This window comes from Neurospora crassa, linkage group II (genome assembly GCF_000182925.2).
Source record: "Neurospora crassa OR74A linkage group II, whole genome shotgun sequence".
Lineage (NCBI taxonomy): Eukaryota > Fungi > Ascomycota > Sordariomycetes > Sordariales > Sordariaceae > Neurospora > Neurospora crassa.
In genome coordinates, this window is record NC_026502.1 from 358,488 (window position 1) to 381,259 (window position 22,772).

At 51.3% G+C, this 22,772-nt stretch overlaps 4 protein-coding genes across 5 annotated transcripts; 2 read left to right on the forward strand and 2 right to left on the reverse strand.

The window, feature by feature from the left end:
* The first annotated feature begins 53 nt into the window (after positions 1-53).
* NCU03526 lies at positions 54-3,447 on the forward strand. 2 transcript variants are annotated; one of them, XM_011395251.1, is made up of 4 exons: positions 54-471; positions 675-2,153; positions 2,226-2,310; positions 2,358-3,447. In XM_011395251.1, exons 2-4 carry the CDS (start codon positions 746-748, stop codon positions 2,692-2,694), a joined length of 1,830 nt encoding a protein of 609 aa, XP_011393553.1. In that variant the 5' UTR covers positions 54-471; positions 675-745; the 3' UTR covers positions 2,695-3,447. The 2 variants fall into 2 exon arrangements, with proteins under 2 accessions (XP_011393553.1, XP_011393552.1); XM_011395250.1 differs by having other exon boundaries at positions 734-2,153.
* On the reverse strand, positions 2,498-4,870 carry oar1 (3-oxyacyl-[acyl carrier protein] reductase 1). The gene is made up of 3 exons (XM_951711.3): positions 3,989-4,870; positions 3,595-3,687; positions 2,498-2,999 (listed from the first exon to the last, which is right to left on the reverse strand). The coding sequence occupies exons 1-3, from the start codon at positions 4,638-4,640 to the stop codon at positions 2,851-2,853; spliced, it is 894 nt and encodes a 297-aa protein (XP_956804.3). The 5' UTR covers positions 4,641-4,870; the 3' UTR covers positions 2,498-2,850.
* A 625-nt stretch (positions 4,871-5,495) lies between these two features.
* On the forward strand, positions 5,496-6,876 carry NCU16501 (hypothetical protein). Its single transcript, XM_011395363.1, has one exon. It carries the CDS (start codon positions 6,125-6,127, stop codon positions 6,713-6,715), a length of 591 nt encoding a protein of 196 aa, XP_011393665.1. The 5' UTR covers positions 5,496-6,124; the 3' UTR covers positions 6,716-6,876.
* Positions 6,877-9,893: 3,017 nt separating this feature from the next.
* stk-22 (serine/threonine protein kinase-22) lies at positions 9,894-14,661 on the reverse strand. Its single transcript, XM_951709.2, has 2 exons — positions 13,867-14,661; positions 9,894-13,782 (listed from the first exon to the last, which is right to left on the reverse strand). Exons 1-2 carry the CDS (start codon positions 14,148-14,150, stop codon positions 10,326-10,328), a joined length of 3,741 nt encoding a protein of 1,246 aa, XP_956802.1. The 5' UTR covers positions 14,151-14,661; the 3' UTR covers positions 9,894-10,325.
* Between the last annotated feature and the right edge of the window lie 8,111 nt (positions 14,662-22,772).

A 22,772-nucleotide genomic window follows, 5' to 3' on the forward strand; every position in this document is an offset into this window, starting at 1 on the left:
ATCGGTTTTAGCGTGTCGCTGGAGTTATGACGCGCTACCACCCAGCAAGTGCTGAAGTCTTGACCTGGAAGGAACTCCGGTCTGCCTGTCGCCGATTCAGCGCCTGGTGGTTGCAACTTTTGACTGCCTTCAGTTTGCATCCACGAGGCTGAACTTTTTCAATTTCCGCTTCAATTTTCTTCACCTCTTTCTGCCCTGGGCTTCATCTTGTCCTGGGTATACAGTGACCGCCCGCTCAACGTGAAATAATACTACCCCCCGAACCACCTTCAAGCCTGGTCGCACCTCTTGCTCCTCGGGCGCAAGCCTCCTCAAAATCTCGCCATGGATCCCGCAATGGGCAATCCCATGGTCCCCATGACGGCGCAAATACCAGCACCAGTTGCCCAGCCTATTCCCTTGCCGGTGTTGACGCGGGACAGCTACAATTCGCAATCATTAGGGCGGTCTTTGAATGCAAATGTCAAGCAGGTACGTGCCTTCATTCATCCCAAGTCGTCTCCTCGGCAACAAATGAAGGCCTCCCAATGCTGTCGCAATCCCCGTCGCAACTGGCATCGCTCGGATTGCTATAGAACTTCATTACGAACGCCCCTCCAATTCCAAATCTACGCTTCCTTCCTGCCTTCGTCGCGCCACAACCACCATCATGACTTCCCAGTTGACTGCCGAAGCGGTTCTCGCGCTAGCTCCCGCAGAAACCCCCGAGACTCTGCTAACGACCACCTCACAGGCGCGCGTGCTCATGGTAGGCGCCGGCGGCATCGGCTGCGAACTCCTCAAGAACCTCGTCCTTACCGGCTTCGGTGAAGTCCACGTCGTCGATCTCGACACCATCGATCTCTCCAACCTCAACCGCCAGTTTCTCTTTCGTCACGAACATATCAAAAAATCAAAGGCACTTGTAGCCAAGGAGGCTGCGCAAAAGTTCAACCCCGCCGTTAAGATTGTCGCCCACCATGCGAACATCAAAGATGCGCAGTTCAATATCGAGTGGTTCAGCAGTTTCCGGATAGTCTTCAACGCGCTCGACAACCTCGAAGCCCGTCGCCATGTCAACAAGATGTGTCTTGCCGCCGACGTCCCCCTCATCGAAAGTGGAACAACCGGCTTCAACGGCCAGGTACAAGTCATCAAAAAGGGTGTCACAGCCTGCTACGATTGCGCGCCCAAGGAGACGCCAAAGTCATTCCCCGTATGCACGATTCGCAGTACACCGAGCCAGCCTATTCACTGTATAGTGTGGGGCAAGAGCTACTTGCTCAACGAGATTTTCGGAGCGAGCGAAGACGAGTCAGCATTCGATCATACTGTTGATGGTGATAATGCGCAGGAGATCGAGGAGCTCAAACGCGAGTCGGCGGCGCTACGAAAGATCAGGAATTCTGTGGGTACAGAAGAGTTCGCGCAGATGCTTTTCGAAAAGGTATTCAAGACGGATATCGAGCGGTTGCGCTCAATGGAGGACATGTGGAAGACGCGCAAGCCGCCTGAGCCACTCAACTACAAGGAACTCCTCGATAAGGCCAAGTCGCTCGACAAGGACAAGGTTTTGAAGGATGCTCAGAAGGTGTGGTCGCTGGAAGAGAACCTCGTCGTCTTCAATGACAGTCTCGAGCGACTTAGCAAGAGGGTTCTGGAGAACAAGAGCGCCGGTGAAGAATCCATCATCACCTTTGACAAGGACGATGAGGATACCCTGGACTTTGTCGCCGCGAGTGCCAACATTCGCTCAGCGGTGTTCGGTATTGACAGAAAGTCAAAGTTCGACATTAAGCAGATGGCTGGCAACATTATCCCTGCCATTGCGACAACGAACGCCATCGTCGCCGGTCTTTGCGTGCTGGAGGCATTCAAGGTCCTGAAGGGCCACTACGAGCAGGCCAAGGAGGTTTTCCTTACGCCGTTTGCTAATGCACGTATGTTGGCGTCCGACAAGTCACGGGAGCCTAACCCTGATTGCCCGGTCTGCGGTGTTTACCAGACGAGAGCGTATGTCGATTTGGAGAAGGCGACGTTGAACGATTTGGTAGAACACTTGATCAAGACGAATCTGGGGTATGGCGAGAAGGATTTCGCTATTAGTAACGAGGTTGGCATTCTGTACGACCCGGATGAGACGGATAATCTGGAGAAGAAGCTTTCGGAGCTGGGTATGTTTTGCTACTCAGATTACAGTGGAAGCTGCTACCCATATCGCAATGGAAATTGCTAACATCGTACAGGCATCAAATCCGATTCATTCCTGACCATCACCGACGAAGACGATGAGGAACCTTTCGTTAACGTCGTCGTTGCCATCCAAGAAGCGTACGTCCCCATTTTCTCTCCCATGTTCGTAACTAACACCCTCAAAGCAAGGAGCCTCTGGGTGACAAGCCAGTCAAGGGCATTCTCGACCCAGAGGACGTCAAGATCCCACTCAAGCCCAAGAAGCAGTCACAGCCTGAGCCAGTGGCTACGCCGACAGCTGCCACCAACGGTGCCAGCATATCCAACGGCCAGAACGGAGGAGTAATAAACCTTGATGGCGATGAGCCAATGACGACACCAGCCAAGTCGCTCAAGCGCGGCCACCCCGAAGACGCAGAGGGTCCATCGGTCAAGAAGATCAAGGCCAACGACAAGGCGGCGGATGACGATATCGTCTTTATCGAGGATAGTGCGGGAGCTATCGTGATTGATGATGACTGATCTTCCATCACCCCTTTGCCGTGTCTTGTGCGCGGTTCATTATTGCTACCGTAGGCCGTAGTTATGGTCGGTATATACTATGATTACCACATGGCTTGCTTGCTATTCTTGCTATACCTACTAGCCACAGATACCCACGGGAAGCGGTGTGTCGTTTCAGACAGCACTTAACCCTCCATCAAGATTAAGTACGCAGTTGTTTGCATACGGGTTCTTGATAAGGAACAGGGCAGCGTCGGCGACTTCATCTGTTGTTCCGAAGCGGCCTAGGGGAATTTGTTGGAGAATGGAAGGGTTTTTGAGACCTAGATGAGATGAAGAGGTCAGTCGGGTATTCAGGTGCGATGATCTTGAAGGACTAGGTAGTCAGATGAGATGATCCAAGCTCCTTGAGACATTTGCGATTTTCCATTCTAGCTGGGCGTAAGGGACTACTAGGGAACACAATGGATTGAAGATCAACAAAGGGATAATTGGTGATGATTGTGTAGATTTTTGTTTAGATGAGTTCTGGTTGATGATGAGGATTTGTTCTTCGATCTCACTGTTGGTTCTGCTGCTTCACCAATCGAGGATGTGGATTGGATGGATAGGTGTGTATTCCAAGAACGAGGGGGAAGACCTCTCTCGTTGTTCTCCCTGTCTGGCTGGAAATGGACCCATATAATTCTGCGATTCTCACCACGAGCGCATCTGCCAGCTGTATCCAACGTTCCATGAATATAGAACGGCAGCCCAATTTGAAAAATTCCAAGGAGTGTCTGTGCAAGATCATTCGTCGTAATTGCTCGGTTCACGGTTGCGCACGAATGGAATGAGATATCATTGCACAATAAGAGCAAAAATAGGAAAGAGAAAGAGAGAGAGAGAGAGAGAAAAAAGAAAGGCAGATGGACTTACCGGTAGTCATGTCCGTTTCGATGTAGCCCGGCAGAACAGCGTTGACTCTTATCCCGGATCTGCCGTACTCGTGTGCGAGGGAGGTTGTTAAGCCTGTTTGGTGTCGTTTGTGTTAGCCAGTGTTGCTCATCCTTTTTCATAGTCCGTATCGCTTTGATGTTCTCCCCCTTTCCTCTTGCCTTTTGATGGCTTACCCATCCACCCTCTTAATTCAAACACGCTTCCTCGTCCTCGCCCTTGGCCTTCTCCATGCTCTAGCCAACCAGACTATGACCGTATCTGTCCATTTCCAACTCCTATCTTCATTCACTTTCACGTCTAATCCCCGTTGCATCTACCCCAGAGCTCAAATTCAGACAAAACGAAAAGGGGAAAAAAAAAAAAGAAGACTCACCAACAACCCCCGCCTTAGCAGCCGCATAGACACTCGTCCCAATCACCCCCTTTTGCGCAAGTAGACTTGCCACGTTGATGATTACTCCCCTTTCTTGTACTCCCTCTCGCACCCCTTGTCCTTTCCCTTCCCCTTTCCCTTCCTCTTCTGTCCCCTCCATCACCCCTTCTGCTCCTCCCTCGTCCGCTTTCACTCTCGGGTGCTGCTGACTTGGCCGATTCCGCAACATAGCCCTCCCCACAAACTTACACCCCAACACGGTCCCTCGCAAATTCGTATCCAACAACCCTTCCACTTCCTCGATAGAAGTCTTCATTAATGGACTCCGCTGCGTGATGCCTGCGCAGTTGATGAGGATGTCTACCCTCCCTTTACCACCTTTTGAATTACTCTGTAAGAGGTCCTCCCAGGACGAAGCGCTAGTGACGTTTAGGGGGTGGTAGGATACCCTCTTTGTGTCTGATGGTTGTTGTGCTGGGCTGTGTAGTGGCTGGGATAAAAGGAGAGATTGGGAGGCGCGTTGAAGGGTGGATTCGGTCCTCCCCAAGAGAGTCACGGAGCAGCCTTCGAGGTAGAGACGGCGGGCGATGGCGAGACCGATGCCGGAGCCGCCGCCGGTTATGAGGGCTTGTTTGTGTAGGAGGGAGCGCATCTCGCGTTTTGGAAGAGTTGGCCTGGGGAAGTGAGTGAGTGAGTGGGTGTTGGGATTGGTGATGTTGTGGGTGAGTAGTTAGTGGTGACGACGGTCTGGTCTTGGCGTTGATTGCAACCGCTTTGTCCAAAAGCCGGGACCAACAAAGGTGGAGATGCCGCAAAGCACCGTCATCCAAGGCGGACATGACATGACGGCCAAACAAACGCATTGACCACGATGCACTCCCGTCCGTCTGGGCTCCCGCGCAACGTGGTTGCTGAATGACCCGAAGCCAGCCCCGTTCCCGTCCAGACCCCACTCCCTCCGGTGACCCTAACCCTGTTCATTTTTTTTATTTTTTTTTTACCGTCCGGGTTCCACGATGCTTACGGTGTCGTGTCCGCCCACCACCATTATTTATTCCCGTTCGGGACCTATGTACCGGGGGCTCCAAACCCTGACCGGGATGTGCATGACGGCTTCCCTCGTCGTAACAAAGTAACCAAAGTCCCGTACGGACGGTAGGTAAGTAATTCCCGTAACGAGCTCCGTGTGTATGTATATTTCAGTACTTACCATGGTTCTCCGTTACCGGCCGGCACCTCTTCCGGGTCAATTGGTTGTTCTCCTGCTTTTATGACACCGGTTTCGCTTTTTGGAACACTCTCTCAGCTGTCTGTCTATCTTTTGCAACTGACAACTGCAGCAGCCTCATGTGTTCATACCTAGGTAGGTGTCTAGGCGTACATATAGACGTTGCCATGCTATGCGAGGGATGCGGGCTTCACCGCTTGACTTGGATTTTGCTTCTGCTTCTGCCGCATGCCTATCGCATGCAAATCCGTAGGTACATAGCTCGCTTATCGGCTGTCGTCGGTTTGGTGTCGATGGCCGGTCTTGAGTATCGCCAGATGAATACGTACCTACGTTTAGATACCGCCAACCGCCGTTCCGTGTAGGTACGGTAGAGGTTCGTACGGCTCGGCTCCGGCACCAGTCACATATGATGCATCACCGGTCTCTCCGTCCGTCCGTCCGTCCGTCCGGGTCGGCTATTACTTACCATGGCAGTTTCCTGCCGAAACCTTCCATGAGCCGTGAGTCAACCAGTGAGACTGCCCTCAAGAGATTATTTATCGCATTACTCAATTCACGAGCTTATGATTGTCAAAGTTACGAAACATTCAATGCTTGAACGAAACCCCCCTTGCTGGCGAAGAGTGGCCCTCGCCAATGCCACGTCGACTGCACATCGCGTTCCATCGCTTCCCTTGTTAAGCTGCTAGACCTGCGCAAGCTTCGTACACTAACAACTTGACGCACGCAGGACAGGTAGTAATCAACTGCAGGGACATGGAGCATGCATCCGGATTTCCCTCCGCTTTTGGGATTTGTCACTTTGGCTACCATGGATTTCCTCTTTGTCCCATTCACATGCAGGGCTTACTGCTGATTTTTCTGTTTACATTACAAGAGTGAGTCGGTCAAGCTTGCAGGTTTGTATGAGAGATACAAACATGCTAGTAGGTAGGAACCGCCTGAAGAACACCAGGGGGGGTTTGTTTACAAAACCTCCTCCCCAAATCCCCCCTCCCCCACCCAAGCTTCACTGGGGACGATCAGATTGTGATGATCCTTTGAGTACCTCACTGTTACTGGGTCACCAAATTTGTGCTGGAGACAGAGAACATGACTGTAAGTGGAAATATCATGAAACTGTGCGGTACCTAGGTATCTTTCCAGTTCGTTTTAGCATTTTATTCCCCTTCTTACGACGTTGTTTTCTGCATCCTGGAGGTGAAATCAACAGCTATTACTATATTACTGATCCGAACCGTCATATCCACTTGAGTTCGGAACCGACGATAAAGTTGATGGAGTTTCTATCAACCTCCTTTATGCGATGGACCTTAACATCAGCTCGTCCCAATGTTACCTACAAAATCTCAGAAATTTCGAAAGATACCTATGGACAGCATGACCAATTTGAACTGATGCTGGCCATTCCCATCTCACGCCTCACAACTACCTACCTCCGTCCCTCGGACTTTCCAGTAACCTCCACACACATCGGTCCGGCGTGGTGTAGTTAATTGCTTGTTACTTCCATCGGTAGGGCTGTTGAGTCACGGGTAGGTAGGTATAGACGCCGTGACCCCAACTCAAACTAGATCAGATCAAATCACACCTTTATAACCCCGTCAATAGAAGTAGATCGGAATCCTATTCCGATTATATGTACCTCTAAGCACTTAATCTCGAGATTTACATGCGTACAACAAACATCCCATATTGACATCCTCAGATTCAACTACCAACATAAATCCTTTCACCCCAAATACTGAGACAGGAGATCATGATCTTGATCTACCCGTCGACGTCGTGGCGCCTTCCGGCACGATGCAGTACAGACACCCGATCTAAATCACTCCCCGCAGTTCCAGACATAGTTTTAAACCGTTACTGATCACGGCGCCTTTGTCTCATCGCATCTCGCCTACACATATGTACCTTATGCTTCGCCTTGCCTTGCCTTGCCTTATCAGTATGCATCTCTATCCCAAAATAGAAGGAAAGGGAGGGGGGGGGATAGGTAATAGGTTGCTTGTTTGCTATATGTAGCGTAGGGCTCGCACAGGGCTTGTCAAAAGTCCAAACTCAAAGTGATAATGTAGAGATAGAGAGAACTGAATAATGAAAGATGAATTGGAGAGATGGTTGGTTGGTACCTACTTGTGTTGGGTACTGTATGTACTTATTTACGGTTGGTTACCTACCTACCTAAGGTACCATAGGAACGAAAGTGATGAAAAAAAAAATAAAAAAAAATAACAGACTTTCAACATTTCAATTTTCTTTCATGTACCTCTCTCTCTATAAATCCTCTAGCCTCAATGTGCAGTTAACTCCCTCCCTCGTCTTCCAATCGTGTCAGGCTTCACCCACGATGCTACCTCATGATAAAGACATGATACCTACCTTTCTACCTAGGTACCTCTACCGATCATGACCTATGATGCAATGCCCCCCCCCCCGCCCCTTCCGCTTCCGTCGTTTCGTTCCTTTCTAAATAGAAGCTAAGAAGCTAAGAAAGTAGGTGAATTAGGCAATTAATGATGATGAAACGCTGATTAGACAAGATAATATAATAATCAGCCCCTTCCTGGTGGTGGGTTAAGGGTAGGTAGTAGGTAGATAACGGGGAGGAACTGTTTGAGCCGAGCCGGGCCTCGTAGCGATGTGACAACACAGATAGGAGGACAGGAGTACGTAGCTCAAACAGCGACAACTAACTGTACACCGACTACATACACTTCTTTGCATGGATGCCTACCTCTATATATAAAAGGGCAGTACGTACGGTACAGCAGCCAAGGAACTACTAGTAAGGTTATTGTATACGACAGAGAACCAGAGTTTTTTTCAATTGTAATTGGAATGATTGGAATTTTCCATTTCTTGGGGGGGCAGACTGCCACGTTAGGTATGTAGGAGTAAAGAAGCACTTTGCTACCTACCTATTCATTACCAGAAATAGTCCAAATTCATAAAGTGCCATTTTATATCCATATAGAGGCATACATGGTAAGTAGTTTAGCAAGGTGTAAGTAAGTACGTACACATATACAAATGTATATATATATTGGTATATGCCGAAGAGAAGCAGCCAGCGGAGAAGGTATTGGGTGACAGGAACAAGAGGAACAGTGTAACGAGATGAAAACCAGGACAGGACTGAAGGTTGTTTCCTTCCAATATTCATTCGTTCCTGCTTTCCTCCTAGTAGGCTACAGGATGCTTCGTTACCCTGATTCCCCAAGGTACTCAAGTGGAACCCAAGGTACCTCTCACCGTCGTCTTCTCCTTCCTTCTTTGCTTCATTCCTTCCTTCCAGTTCTGCAATGCTGCAGTGCCCTTCAGTGCCCTTTAGTGCTTTCGTTGATTTCCCTTGTCCCTCTCCTTTCATCTGAGTACCTGGTGATCTGAGTGGCGTAGTTTACACACAGTGATCTGAATAAGCAAGCCACATCATTCCCTCCAGCCAACCGGGCAACTCCCGTCGAGCCCAGCGACCCCAGCAAGGAGCCCAGGGGCAGCAAGGAGCCCAGCTACCCGATCAACCTACCTACACTAAAGACGGGAGCCACTGAAGAAAGGCGAGACAGCCCATCCTACCACAAACAGCAGTTCAGTTGTCCCGTTCCCCGTTCTCCTGTTCCCCTGTTCCCCATTATTCCGAATATCGCCGTTTCAGATCCCATCGATAAGCCTTTTCCAACCTTCTACCCTACCCTATTCGTCCGCCCAGTGTCCAGTGTCCAGTGTCCAATGTCCAATCGTCCACCAATGTCCAATGTGACATGTGTCTCGTCGTTATCCGTTATCCGTCCCTTGCATTGATATCCATAGCATACCATACCTGACAAAGCCAAAAAAAAAAAAAAAAAAAGAGTGGGAATGGTGACATCCCACGGATGCCACGCCACGTGTCGGTCGATTGGTCGGTCAGTCGGTTGTCGGTTGTCCGGCTGTTGCAATTCCTCCCTGTCGTAACGGTACATATGTATGTACGGTCGTACCCTGAATGGTCTCGCTCGCCACTGACCGGATCCATTCCACACCAATCAATATACGTGTTTCAAAAGACGCGCCCCGTAAGGCTTGGTCTTGTTCCTTCCCGCATTTTTTTGCCCTGCCCTGTCCTGCCCTGTCCTGTCCTGCCTGCCCTGTTCTGCCCTGTTCTGCCCTGCCCTGCTTGTTGCAGGCGTGTGTATGTGCGTGTGTGTGGGTCGTTTGATGTCGTGGTCGTCAAGATAAGATTTCGTCCTTTGTCAGGTCAGTTTTCCATCACTTGTTTCATTTCCTTGTGATGGTCGTTTCGTGTTTTGTATCCTTTGTAAGTTTGGTTCCCATCTGTCACGAGTATCACGTCGCTGGTGTCGAGCAATTCCGTTTCCGCTTGTGTCTGCTTTGACCTAGAGTTGAGTGTGCATTGCAATGACCAGAGGTGCCAAACCCTGATTTGAAATGTACCTAGGTAGGTAGGTAGCCAACGAAGAAGAGATGCCAACCTCTCTCTCCTGTAACTGTAGCGCTGATGTAAAGTGAAAGGGTTGCCAAACCCCATTGTTATGAAACCAACGCTGAAATGCAATGAACATAGCAGAGGTGCCACCCTCAAGCTGAGATCCCCTACTGACGAAAACCCTCTGCCCCTACGTGATGATCATAGGTTCGCTACCCCAGACGGGGGCAAGAAAAAAAGACAAGACAATGCGTGGGTGTGCGTGTGCAAAAAGGCCTCTGATTGGAAAGGCCTCATCTATACTTGAATGTTCTCTTCGTAGTCGGTATTTGCACAAAATAAAGGTTATTCTGGTCGCTTTCCTCCCTTCTCCATAACTCTGACCAGTAACCAATGCCTTCTCCCCCTCAAACGGGATGGGATCATGATGTAAACAATTCATACAATGCTTTGCTCCTCCATGCTAATAAAGTAAAACCGCGAGTTGATGCTGTTCCCTTTGCCCTTGCCGTGCTGTTCCCATGCTAACGTCTCCTTTACTGTTGGTGATGGTAATGATGATGATGTATAAAAAAAAGGAGTAAAATATAGACGAAGAAGAAGAAAAAAGAATTGCAAGGAAAGCCAGAGAAAATAAACCAATGCATTCTGGCACAGCTGCACTAAAGTAACAAAGCTCAGTCGCTCTCCACAACGAGCTTCTTAGCAGTATCTGTGCTTCCCACGCTAGCATTGGTGTCCCGACGCCTCGTACCATTGACCAATCTTCCCATGGAAATGGGCTCCTTGGAAGTCAATGCAGGTGAAGGAGAAGAGATTGTTGGGCTTTTCTTCCGCCTAGCCATGACCAGCCCTTCATCACTATCGCTGTCGTCATCGTCATGGTGACTGCGATAGTATTGACTCTTTGCCCGCACATGAGACACGGGGTTGTGCTTAACAGCCGGCTTGTTAGCTGTCACACAAACGGGTACAGCCGTTGGTGTAACCTGCTCCTGCTGCTCTTCGAGCGGGAAACCAGCCACAGGCTCCTTTGAGAAAGCTGGAGGTGTAAGGGAGTCAGTTGTGTCGATCAACGATGACCGACAGACCACTCCTGGGTTGCCAAGGAACTCGCCTTCTGGGTCCGCGGACACAGAGCTGGTGCTGCTGAGCAGAGCCGGAAGAGAAGGGTCAGACTGGAAGGCTAGGATCTGCTCTACGGCGTCTTTCGTTAGACTCTGCTTGGAGCTGTACCGCGGGCTCGCTGCCTCGCTAGGACTAGTTAGCGGAGAGGTCAAAGCTGCCATGGATGTAGTGCTAGACCAGACGATGGTGCCTTGGCGAGATTGTGCCCTGCTGAACATGTTATCTCCGGGCGAAGGAGGGCACGGAACAGATGCGGGTTCGGCGGAAGAAGTCTCGTGGTTTCCTCTTAAGGTGTGGTTGTCGGGATCCTGTGCTAGGGGAAGCTTTTTATTCAGAGTCGCGCTGATGAAGTCTTCGATCCGGTGTGCTGTCTGAGGGCGTTCATCGAGTTCAACCATCGGACGTTGTCGGTCGACAATGTGGCTTTCAGATTGGTGGTGGTGATGGTGGAAGGTGCTGGTACCAGGCGTAGGGGGCGGCAGGCTCTGCTCCTCCGACTGCTCCGAGACCTTTGCAAGGTCGATTGAATGCGTGATACGTGGTCTTTGAGGCATCTGAACATTGCCGGGTGCAACAGCAGTGCTAAGAGCGACCCTAGGTCCAGCCCGTTTGTCGTCACTAGCAAAAAACCCCCGATCAACGGAACGTGCTCGGCTGGTATCATCAGCGGGAGGCTTCATGTCCCGGGTCTTCCTGAGAGCGTTGCAGGGGTCTTCGGGTGCGATACCATAGAGAGGAGTAGGTGGTACGGTTTGACAGTGGTTCGGTACGAAGCCTGTCGTGGGGGTAAGGCGTAAAAAAGTGTTGGTGGCGGATCGGGCGTGGCCACGGTCTCGTGGTTTCATGGAAGTGCGATCGGGCAACTCGTCTCGTTCTCGATTAAAAAACTCGCGTAGTTGACGTGTGGTCGAATGTTTGCTGACGGCCGAGGTCGAGGGCTCTGGCACGGCTGAAGCCGGGGAGCCTCCAAGTGGCGAGTGTGATGGGCTCGCGGTGACACTTTGAGTCAATGGGTGCGACCCTGTCGAGTATTGAGAAAGGTTGGAAAAATAATCGTCGGGGCGTAAGCTTTTGCGCCGCCCGTCACGCACTCCAGGGGTAGGTATGCCGACGGCGGGACTTTCCGCCGATGAGCTGGCGGCACTGCTCGTGGCACGTTTGCGTGAAGACACGCTCTCTGAGCGATCTCCTCTGTGCGTGAACTTGGTAACCGTCTTCTTGAAAGCCAACTTGGCCCGCTCGACAAATGTAAGGGGCACAACGGCTTGAGTAATATCGCGTTCGTCGACTTGGATTCTCCTACCTGCCGTGCGACGAGACGGATCGGTATCATCCAGCCAGGCTATGACATTATCAATGTCCTTAAGGACCCACGGGTGTCTCTTGACGTCACGCAGGCGGATCCGCTTCTCGGGGTTCTTGGTCAACATCTTGCTGAGCAGGTCGTAGAGGTCGTTATCAATCTCTTCGTATAAGGGCTCGTCGTCGTTACGATACGGATCGCGGTTGACTCGCGTGTACAGGGACTTTTCGTCGGGTTTGGTGGAAGGATCGACGGGGCGGAGGCGCTGTCTCGGAATGTAGATGTCTTCGGTAGCAATCTTCTTGAACATGCGCCACTCGTCCTCCGCCAGGAAGGGGATGCGGGCAAAGATCAAGCAGTAGAGGGTAACGCCTAGAGACCACACATCAATCTGCTCGGTGATCTTGGGCTGCTGGCCAGGTCGGTCATCGTAGGTGTCGGTGTAACAGAGCTCGGGGGCAAAGAAAGCAGGGGTGCCGACCGTCTTGGCCAGCTCAAGGTCGTTATCGAAGTCGCGGGCTTCAGACTCGGAAACAGGCTCATCGGGCTCGCCATCGCGGAGGGGCCGTCCAAAGTAGGAGACGCCGAAGTCGGAGATCTTGACTCGGTGATCCTTGGTGCAAAGCAGGTTGGCAGGCTTGATGTCACGGTGGACAACGCCTTCATAATGGAGGTACTCAAGACCGAGGACGGTGTCGCGGAAGGCCGACCTGGCCTTGTCGATTGTGAAGCAGGGTACATACGAGTAATCGTCAACGAAAGGGTCGTGCACTCTGTTGTAGTCAACCGACGACATGTGAGACAGGATGGAGTCGGCCATGCTGGGGGACCTCTTGCGGAGGCTGTGTTCATTCTCGCGGGGGGCGAACAGCGAGTCCTCGATCGCAGAATCCTGGTTGATGTGCGAGTGTCCATGGGGCGTCTCCATCTCATCTTCGTCCACCTCAGGAACAACCGACGCAATCGAGGCATGGTCGGGCTCGGAAGGCTGGGGGGTGTTGGAGCGGGAGATGGACTTCATCGACTGTGTTCGGGAGGGCGCGCGGGAGGTCACTCTGGATGAAAGGCCAAGCCAGTCGCCGGCAAAGGACGGGATGGACGAGTCTCTGCCCAGGGACCTAGCGTGGAAATCAAGATCGTCGTCATCGGCGGCACCGAACTCGAGACTCCAGAACTCGGCGTTGTTGGGGTGAGCCTGTCGCGCCACATGCGCCCGCTTAGCTTCCTTCTCGGCTTGGCGTTTTTCCATGAAGCGCAGGTACTCCTCCTCTCTTGCATCCGGCAAGGCTCCCAGCTGTTCTCTCTCCTGGCGTCGGCGTTCATAAGCGCAGATGTGAGGGAGACCCTTCTTTCTCCAGACAACCTCGCCCAGCTCCACGTGTTCCAGCACCATGTAGATTTTCTTGAGCTCGGGGTCGTCGATGATTTCGAGGAGGGCGACAACGTTGGGATGACGGATCTTCTTGAGGATGGCGATCTCGCGCTTGCTCTTGTCCTGCGTCGACATGGCGGTAACCTTGCCGAGCCGTCTCTTCTTGGAGAACCTGGGAATAATCTTGATGGCCACATTGTCGCCGGTCTGGGTGTTGCGTGCCAGTTTGACCTTGCCATGCATGCCACGTCCAAGCTCTTCGATGATTTCATACTGATTGATGGCCTTGCGCCCGGTCGTGTAATCGTGCTCGACGTTGGCCTTGTGGGTTCTGGGAGGGTAGGATCGTGTTAGTATGGGGTAAAAGGGGGGCTGTAGGCTAGACTGTCACCAAAAAGATAAGAAGACTACTTACTCGCGAACCTTGTGGCTCTGGAGCGGGTGAAGATAAGGGCTGTGCAGGGTCGGCGCCGGAGTGGTGTTCTCGGACGATGGTTGGCCGGAGAGCGACATGTTTGAACGGGGGATGCTCGGACTGAAAAGGCCAGGCGAGGAGACCGGAGTGCTATTGGCGGTCCGGTGCGGTATTTGCGAGGCCATTGGAGGAAGGAAGGGGTGGAGGGGCCGCGGATGGTGTTGAGTCGGCGTCTGGGAGGACGACGACATCGAAGGTTGTTGTGTTGGTTGTTGAGGCTCCATGATTGTGGTGATGAGGGATCGGTCCAGGTCGGGAGTCGCAGTAGCTTGGGGTCACCTTCATGCTGGCGAGCGGTAAGGAAGGAAAGTTCGCTTACTACCTCGTGGGTTGAGGCATCGATCAGGGACTAGCAGAAGACTACTGTAGGCAGGTAGGGAGGTAGGGACAGAAAGCGAAAGAGTCGGTGATCCGATTGATTGACTGTTCGTGACTGTGACTGGGTGTTGGATTCAATCCGAGAGCCACCTCTTGATTAGCAGGCCATGGAGGCTACAGGAGTAGTGTGCTTTTGTGCTCCACGCTGCTTGGCTTGAGTCGGCAAAAGGAGTGGGATTGTGGAATGAGATGCACGTCTTGCTCGTCTGGGCGACGGGAACGGAGTCCGCAGTTGGATCGTGGAGTCGGGGGGATGTCGACTTGGGAGACTGGGGGAGTATGCGGTGAGAGGGAGCAGAGTGGAATTGAAGTTGCTAAGTAGTAGTCTAGTAGTGTCGGTCGGGGGGGGGGTGGTGGTGGTCAGGGTGGTGTCGTAGTCTAGTACTACTAGAACAGAGAGTGAGAGAGGCGACGAGGAGGGAAAACACCACCGCCAACTGCGAGTTGAAGAATGGGTGGGGCAGCCCCCCGATGGGTCACCTCCAAGAGGCAGATGGATGGATCCCGCCCGCGTCTCACTGCGAGAGTTGGAAAAGGTGTGGGAAAATCAAAAAAAGGCTCGAAAGAGAGTGAAAGATAGCGTCGTATTCCTGTATGGACCGGTACGGCCAGCGGCTAGGGTGGCATCCACTTTCTGAGAGAAACACGGCCAAGGTACCAATACTGTATGGTAATCGTACTTTCGAGAAACTACCCAAGTGGATGTGGCCTGTGAGGAGTACAAAGAAATACAGACATGGACCAAGGAGCAACGAAAGAGCATGGACGTCTTGGCGGACATCAGGGTACTCAAGAGTATCAAGAGTATCTCTCCCGATACATGGGATTACGCACACCTGTATCAATATTACAGCTGACATCCTTTTTTTTTTTTTTCTTTTTTTTTTTTTTTTTATCTAAAATGCATTTACAGACATCCTTCTCTGCCCCTGCCTCCAACGGAAGTCTGAAAGTATCATCGGTTTCGCTTGAGATGTCAGTCAGGAAATGTCAATTGGACAAAAGCCTGATTGAACAACTTTACTTAGCATTCGGCTTTCCACGTAAAAACAAGTCTTTAGTTTGCCGCTTGGGTTGAGCCAAGTCAGTAGGGCAAACTGAAATTGATCGAGGTTTGAGCCAAGCAATTGAGCGGCGTTGCCAGGCGCAGGGAGGCCGATCATGGTCTGAGGCCGGCTCCAGCAAAGATATCAAAATGCACTACTAGCTCCGTCTTGTAAGATGTTGTGAAGAAGGAGGCACAGAAAGGCACAGACGCCGGAAGCCATGCGGGTTTCTTTTCAATATAAGTGTCCTTCTTGTGTCTGTATCTACCTTTAGGTATGAATAGGTAGAATATTGAAGCATCCTCCGCTAGGAAAGGCTACAGTTGCCACTTTCGCACCATTGGGAATACAAGTAAAGAGCAGGATCGGATTCCGAGATGGCCCACCGATTACCGTGTCAACCGGCGACGGCGGCGGCGGCGGCGACGGCGACGACAAGCCCGGAGGGCAACGGGCCGCCTCCTTCAATCTCTTTTTCATCGGGGAGCATGGAGACCACAAGTAAGTAGGTACCTCTAACGATCCGTAACGAACCATTCGTCCTGGCGACAGTGACACTTCTGGTGCAGGGGAGGCACACTGTGAGGAGCGTTGCAGTGGATGGACGGCACAGCAGAGTTCAGTTGACGTCGCACTTTCCGGAGACCGTCATGGCATGCGCTTGCCAAGACCCACCAGGTGGAGCAGCACCTCTGGGCATTTCCTTATCGCAACCCCTGCTGTGAGGTTCGTAATTGGCTTGGACAGGGTTGGTCGCACGAGGCTTTCCTGCTGCATGTCTTCACCCAAACCCACTCACACTTGGATGTCTTGCTCAACACCAAAGCTGTCTCCATTCCCAACTATCATGAACATTGATGGACGATCAAGTGAGGTGGGCTGGGTTGTGCAACGCATTCGTGGCCCCAATCTCAGCTGCGGGGTTATGGAGACACTCGGACAACAAAGTCAAACCACTTCACCAGAGTTCAGATAATGGAAGCAAGCAGAAGCAAGATCTGGCAGCGAAATGTCTGATAACAACCTGTTCGTCGTTCCCACAGTGGCAACTTGGCAAACTCAAACCCAACAACCCACGGGAGTATCGGGGACAACGAACGAGGGGTCCAGTCCTCCTCTTGAAGGCATGATTACGTTGTTGATCGCCCTCGCATGGTTTGAGACCAGATGATGTCTCCATCCTTGAACAACCCGAACAACCCACCACCAAAGATAAGATGACGGACCCCTCCGACCCCGCGATGCACAGGGAAAGCGCAAAGAGTGTAGCGTGTATCAGAACTGAGCTTGGACGTCTCAATTCACTTCTCCAATTTTCTCAATTACGGCATCAACGGGTGAGACCAGCTTCATCCCGGCCTAGTCCCACATCAAACAGACTCTTCGAATGTTCAACTCCAACATTTCCCATTTTCATGCTTTGTTCCTTCCCCTTCTCATTCCCAATCCCCAACAATGCTTTTCTCGGGCATCCCAAACCACCTGTCATGTCATTCCACCATTGCCAGACGAAACAGATGGGATCTGGTGTTTCTCATGCGTGCGACAGTTCCAGATTGCGGCGCCAAGCCTTCTCCTTTCCAAAAAGTCCAAACCATCCAACCACTCAAGACCAACCAGACACGGCAAACCCGGACCTTGTTCGCTTGATCTGCCCGGTCTGTTCCCTTCTCCTTCCGGCTTGATACATACATATATACATATACAAGGCAATGCCAGCCTGGCAGATTGTGATTTTCCAACTCCATTCGTTGGGATTACATAGATGAATCAACGGGAAGAACAGTTTGGTACTTTCTCGGTACCAAATGTCTGGGTGGGCTATACCTGGCGACGGGAAGCGATAAGGTAAGCATGTCGACATGCAAGGTTGACGGTGTGCTGCTAAGGTATGGTAAATGCCATTCAGCCTGCTCACCCATCACCGAAAAGGCGAAAAGTTCAAGGTCAAGACACCGCCAGCTTTGACGCCTTACATACGTTACGTACCCAGGGAATCACTTACTGGTTTGTTACACGGTTACATAAATAAACACGCGGAGGCCACGGCCACGAGACGCGCTTCACTTATAGCTTTGGGCCTCCCGGCCTCTTCCTCGTCCGCCTTGTCTTGATATCTATACTGCATAACAAAAAAGAGGCCAGGCAACTGAGTCTCGGGCGCCATGCCCAAGACCCATGTCGAAACTTCTTGACGGCCTCATCTAAGAATAACTAGTACCCAGCTGGTAAAGATCTCTGTCTTGTACAAGACCTCGAGACTCCGGACGCCGAGCCTCTCTGGGGTAGTCAGTGTACATGGGAGGACAACTGAACATGGTAAAAGAAGTCATTTAAACTTTTTCTTAGTCGTGCCCGCCAGTCGTGCCAGGGTCCTGGTAAAAGGGTCCTTCGTCCATGCCGGGCTTGTGCCTCCCTCCCATCCCTTCCCGTCCGCGTTGAAAGATAAGGAAAGTCTGATACTAGTCGGGTATCAGGTTTGATCATCAATAGTTATCTCCAGTCTTAGCTGACTTGCCGTTAATTTTCCTTATTGGGATATAACATGAAACATTGATGGGAATCAACTACCGGATGATGATCCAGGTTGGTGAGATGGAAGGGTAAAACAAAGACAAAAAAAGATTGGACTTTTCATAGAAATCTCAGCTTCATGTCCGCAGTTGCTGCAAAGTGGCCTCTCCAGCTTGTACGACTGGACTGACCACTCAACTAAATATCGCACCAATGTCAAACACCTGCAGCTGTTTTGCTTGCATCAAAATGTGTGCACATGCCTATGCAAGTGTCGGATACGATAGTCCGCTCCAGTCGAGCCGTTGTGAGATCGTTAATGTATATGCACAGCAGCAACAGCAGCCAGACCTGCAAAGCTGTAATGTAAGTGGAAAGCAGTCAGCCCCGGGAAACCCAAAACAGGTACAGTACCATGCCCACGGTAGCCACGAAAACCCCAGCAGCAGCAGCAGCAGCAGCAGCAGCAGCAGCACAACCGAAATGTAACAACAGCTCCGCAGCGGTGAGAAGAAGCAAAAGAAGAAGAAGAAGAAGACGAGGGCATCGTGAGATCCCGCTTACAGGCTAGTATAGTGTATTCTGTGGAGTTGAGGCAATTCCCACCTATGTAGGTAGCCACCTTCAACCCCAGGGTCCTAAGGTCCCTAGGGTTCCCGGCCTCCCGGTTCGGTGCAAAGTCCAGATTTAGTTCCGTCCTAGGTAGGTCCAGACTCGAACGAACGGAGAGGATGCTTCCCCCGCCAGTCGAGACGAAAGAAGGTTAGTGTGGTGTAGTTAGACTGTAACTTACGTGCTGGCACCTACTGACACTACTACTCTAAACTTACGTGCGTTATATACTACCTCACTACCCCGGATTGTGCCACTCGGCCGGCCACTCGCTCACCGTCAATCAATCAACCTAGAGGCAATCCATCGTCACCTCCGGGCAAGTCGTCACCTACCTACCTACCTACGTACCTACCTCTACCTATTGGAGCGGCGTCACTCGAATCACGACAACAATATTCCGAACCCCGGATCTTCGCTCCCAGCTAAACTTCAGTTACTAGCTTACCTAGTTGGCTAGCTAGCTACAAGCTACGTACCTTAGTATGGAGCTAAGAAAAAAAAAAAAAGGCGGCGAAAACAGGAGATAAAGAACCGGGGATTGAACGAATAAATGCTACGTAACATGACTCTTTGCTTGTCCGCTCGCTCGCGTGAGGACTCCGTCTCGTCCTCGTCCTCATCCTCGTCCTCCTCCACGTTCCCGTCGGAAAGTTACAACCAGCCAGTGAGAGAGAGAGAGAGACACCGTCCCGACCGACGGGTTTCCCTCGGGCAACTCGCGGTTCTGATTGGTTGGCGAGCATCACTAACAAACAGCACTAACTCGGTAAATCCACATGTACCTACCGTAGGTAGGTAGGTAGGTACCTAGGTAGCAGCACTCGCACCCGGACTCGCAGGGCTAAGTAGGTAGCGGGTTCAGCGGGCTAGAACACTGGATGTTTATCCGGTCAGGTCACCTACCTTTACGTATCTACCTACCTAGACTTGAAAGAACGCTACCTACATACGTACCTCTAAACGTCGTCGCCCGGGATTCACGGGATCACTTTTAAACTACACTACCTACGGGACTACGTACGGGAGGGACCTCCCACCTACCCGCGAGGACTGAACTTTCCCAGTTCCAGTTCCAGTTCAGCTTGACGATGAAGAAGTGAGACATGGTGCAGGTAGGTAAATAAGTACCTAGGTAGGTGATTTTAACCTTTTTCTTTTCTTTTACTAGGTCTAGCCGCGCCGCACGCACGTGTGATCTTCGTTGATCATTCCGATCTCTTTTTTCTTTCTTTCTTTGTCTGCCCTGTTGCTACCTACGCGTGTAGTTGCCCGCCTGTTGATCACAAGATCAACTCCCCCCTTCTTCCCCCTCCCCCCACCTCCTTTTTTTCTCCCCTTCCCAGCCAGCTGTTACCCCAGCTGTTACCCCAGCCAGGCCAGCTAGGGCAGCCAGGCTCCCAGACTAGACCAGACCAAGACCAGCCTGAGTACCACGAGCCAACTACCAAAGCTTTGGAAACCTCAACCCCCCTCGGCTGTGGGCAAATCGGATATATACCTACGGTCGGTCGGTCGGTCGGTCGGTCGGTCGGTCGGTCAGTGTGGTGAAGAGGTATTCTACGTACCTCTAGTGCTACTTGCCTCGGCTACGGTACTATGTCTAGGTACCTAGGCAGTTGGAAAAGCCGTAGGAGAGATAGATGCTCCGGCTTATATAGGACCTAGAAGAAAAAAGAATAGGAGGATGAAAGATCTCGCTAGACAGCAAGGCATCAAGTCACGGTTGTTGTTGTTATTGAAGCTTGAATGAAATCAATGAAGCAATGCAATGTCAAAAAGCTAGGGGGGGGGGGAACCAAATCACGTCACGGTGTCACCGACCGACGTTGGACGGCCGTTCTGTGTATTCCGAGTCACTCATCGGCTTGAAGCGGGCTTACCTACCTCTACGTAGGTACCCTGAAGCTTTTCGGTAACGAAAGGAAAGAAGGAAGGAAGGAGGTGGGTTCCTTACTTCAACGATGACGGTGCTTTATAAAGTTTTACAATTGGTGTTAAAAATACCATTGTACCAACGAAGAGAAGGAAAAAAAAAAAAAAGGTGGACAATGTTGATCTAGATCTGTTAAGGATCCGTTTTTGGGCGTTGAGAATTAAAAGTATGTCGATCTTGGACATACATAAGGCGGGGAAGTAAGTCTAAGTATAAGATCCATTTCCCCATCATCACCATGGCCGTCATGCTTGTTTGTCATCACAGTCACTATCACCGGCGTCATCGTCAATTAGTACCGTCCTCGTCCTCCCCATCACTGTCGCCGTCACCAGCGCCATCGCCGTCGTCGTCACATGGAAATATACCTTAGAACTCCGCGAGTTCTTGGTTTCCCTATACTTACTTGTACTTTTCTTGGCTTACCTTGTTTTCTTAGTCTCTGGTCGTACTTTATGTAGCATGTATTAAACATACCTGTATATAACCTAGACTCGGAACTACACGTCTAGGCTTTCACTCAAGCTACATATGTAGACACTCCCGTCACTGTCAACTAAAGGTAGTCAAGTCTCGGGTTCCCCAAGAAAGACCAAACCCGATGGAACACGGTCGGCAAGATCAATCAAGGTAAACCGGCCGGATGAATACATATTATGGATGTCTTGAGCTTTGTTCCCTCGTTGTGGTTCTTGGCACACAACACAACACGTCCTGGCACGTTCCCTGGGCGGCAGGCGACAAGTCAAAAGAGAGCAGGAAAAGAAAAAAAAAATTAGATATCGTGTGCTTCGGCTCGGGTGGTTGCATCGTGCACGTTGTCGTTGTCGTCGTCGGTTCTTCTTTTGCTACCTATGTTTGCTTCCCCGCATACGAGGGAGGGAGGTCCTTCATCGCTACTCAGGTACCTACAGGACAGACGGACGGTCTCGGTCGATTTTCAACGGGCCGTTGTTCGGCGTATTGGAGTAGGAAAACAATCTCGTCCCGCAGTTGAATGTTGCTGCGATGCTACTCGATGCTACGCTCCCTAAAGCGACCATGGAATAAACAGACAAGTGATAATTTGCTTTGGTCTGTCTGTCTGTACCTTACTTCGTTTCTTTCGGAAACTCCACAGACGTGCAGACTTTCGTGAGCCGGACTCTTCGTTTCCCCTTTTCGCTTAGATTCTTCCACTCGGGAGAAATGGTAAGTTGGAATACTGCTACCGTAGCAGGTCACGTAGCATGAACACAGAAGAAACAGACAGAGACACAAACAAAGTTTCGTCGTAGCCTCCGTCGTGTTCAACACTGTGATCGAACCGGCAGGCAATGCTTCTTCCAATGACAAGAAAGAAAAAAAAAAAAAAGGTTCATGATGCATGTGCTGTAACAAAGGAATGCTCCCAGCCGTCATCATCATCGCTCCGGCCTTCCGTTCGGCGGCGGCGGCGGCGACTGGAGTGGCCGGCCACCCAATAGCCAGAACCGCCCACCTTTTTTTCCTTTTCTGCCGCCACCACTACCACCACCACCACCACCATTACCACCACGCCCCGCCTTCGTCGAGCTTTTCCCATTCGTCTACCCTTCCCTAAATACCTAGGTGAGATCCTACCAAAGCAAGCCTCGATATGAAAAGTAAAGACATCGTGTATGTTCATCGGGGGGGATGCTTGGTTGGAACAGGGTCAGGTTCGGATCAGATCAGATCAGATGTCACCTTGGTTGGTCCCTTGCTTTACTTCGTTGTAGTGTACATAGTACTCATTGCAGTCCCGAGGCGAACAAAACAAGCTCGATCGATAAAAAAAAAAGAAAAAGACTGGACTGGACTGGACTGGACTGGACTGGCTCATTCATTTTCATCTCGGCGCTCCCGCCGTCCGTCCATCTGGAGAAGGAAGGAAAGAAAGAAAGAGAGGCCCCCCCCCCCCCCCCCCCCCCGGGAGAAATCACCGTGAGGCAAGACAGGAAGGAGAAGGACAAAGGGCGAGAACGTTCGACGGCTGCGAGACCTGCAAGAGCTGCAAGACCTGCAAGTTGAGTGACGGGAGGACAGACAGACAAGCGGAGGACAGGGGGGGGGGACTCAGGAAGGACAAGAATACAGCACTAAACCTTCGGGTTCTCCCTATTGGTCGATGGGGGGGCATGAGTGGCTGTGAGCGAGCGACGGATGATGGGGGGGAGGTGTGTGTGCGATTCATTCACAGTGATCGATGGAGGAGTGCCCAAACGAAATCTATTAGGGGTTTTTTTTTTTTTGTGCTGTTTGCTAGTTGGTAGCTGGTTGGGTCCTGCCGACCGATTTGTCGATCTCTGTGGTTTTGTTGATCGTTGGAGTTCTGAGAGACCAGTCGGGATGAGCACCCG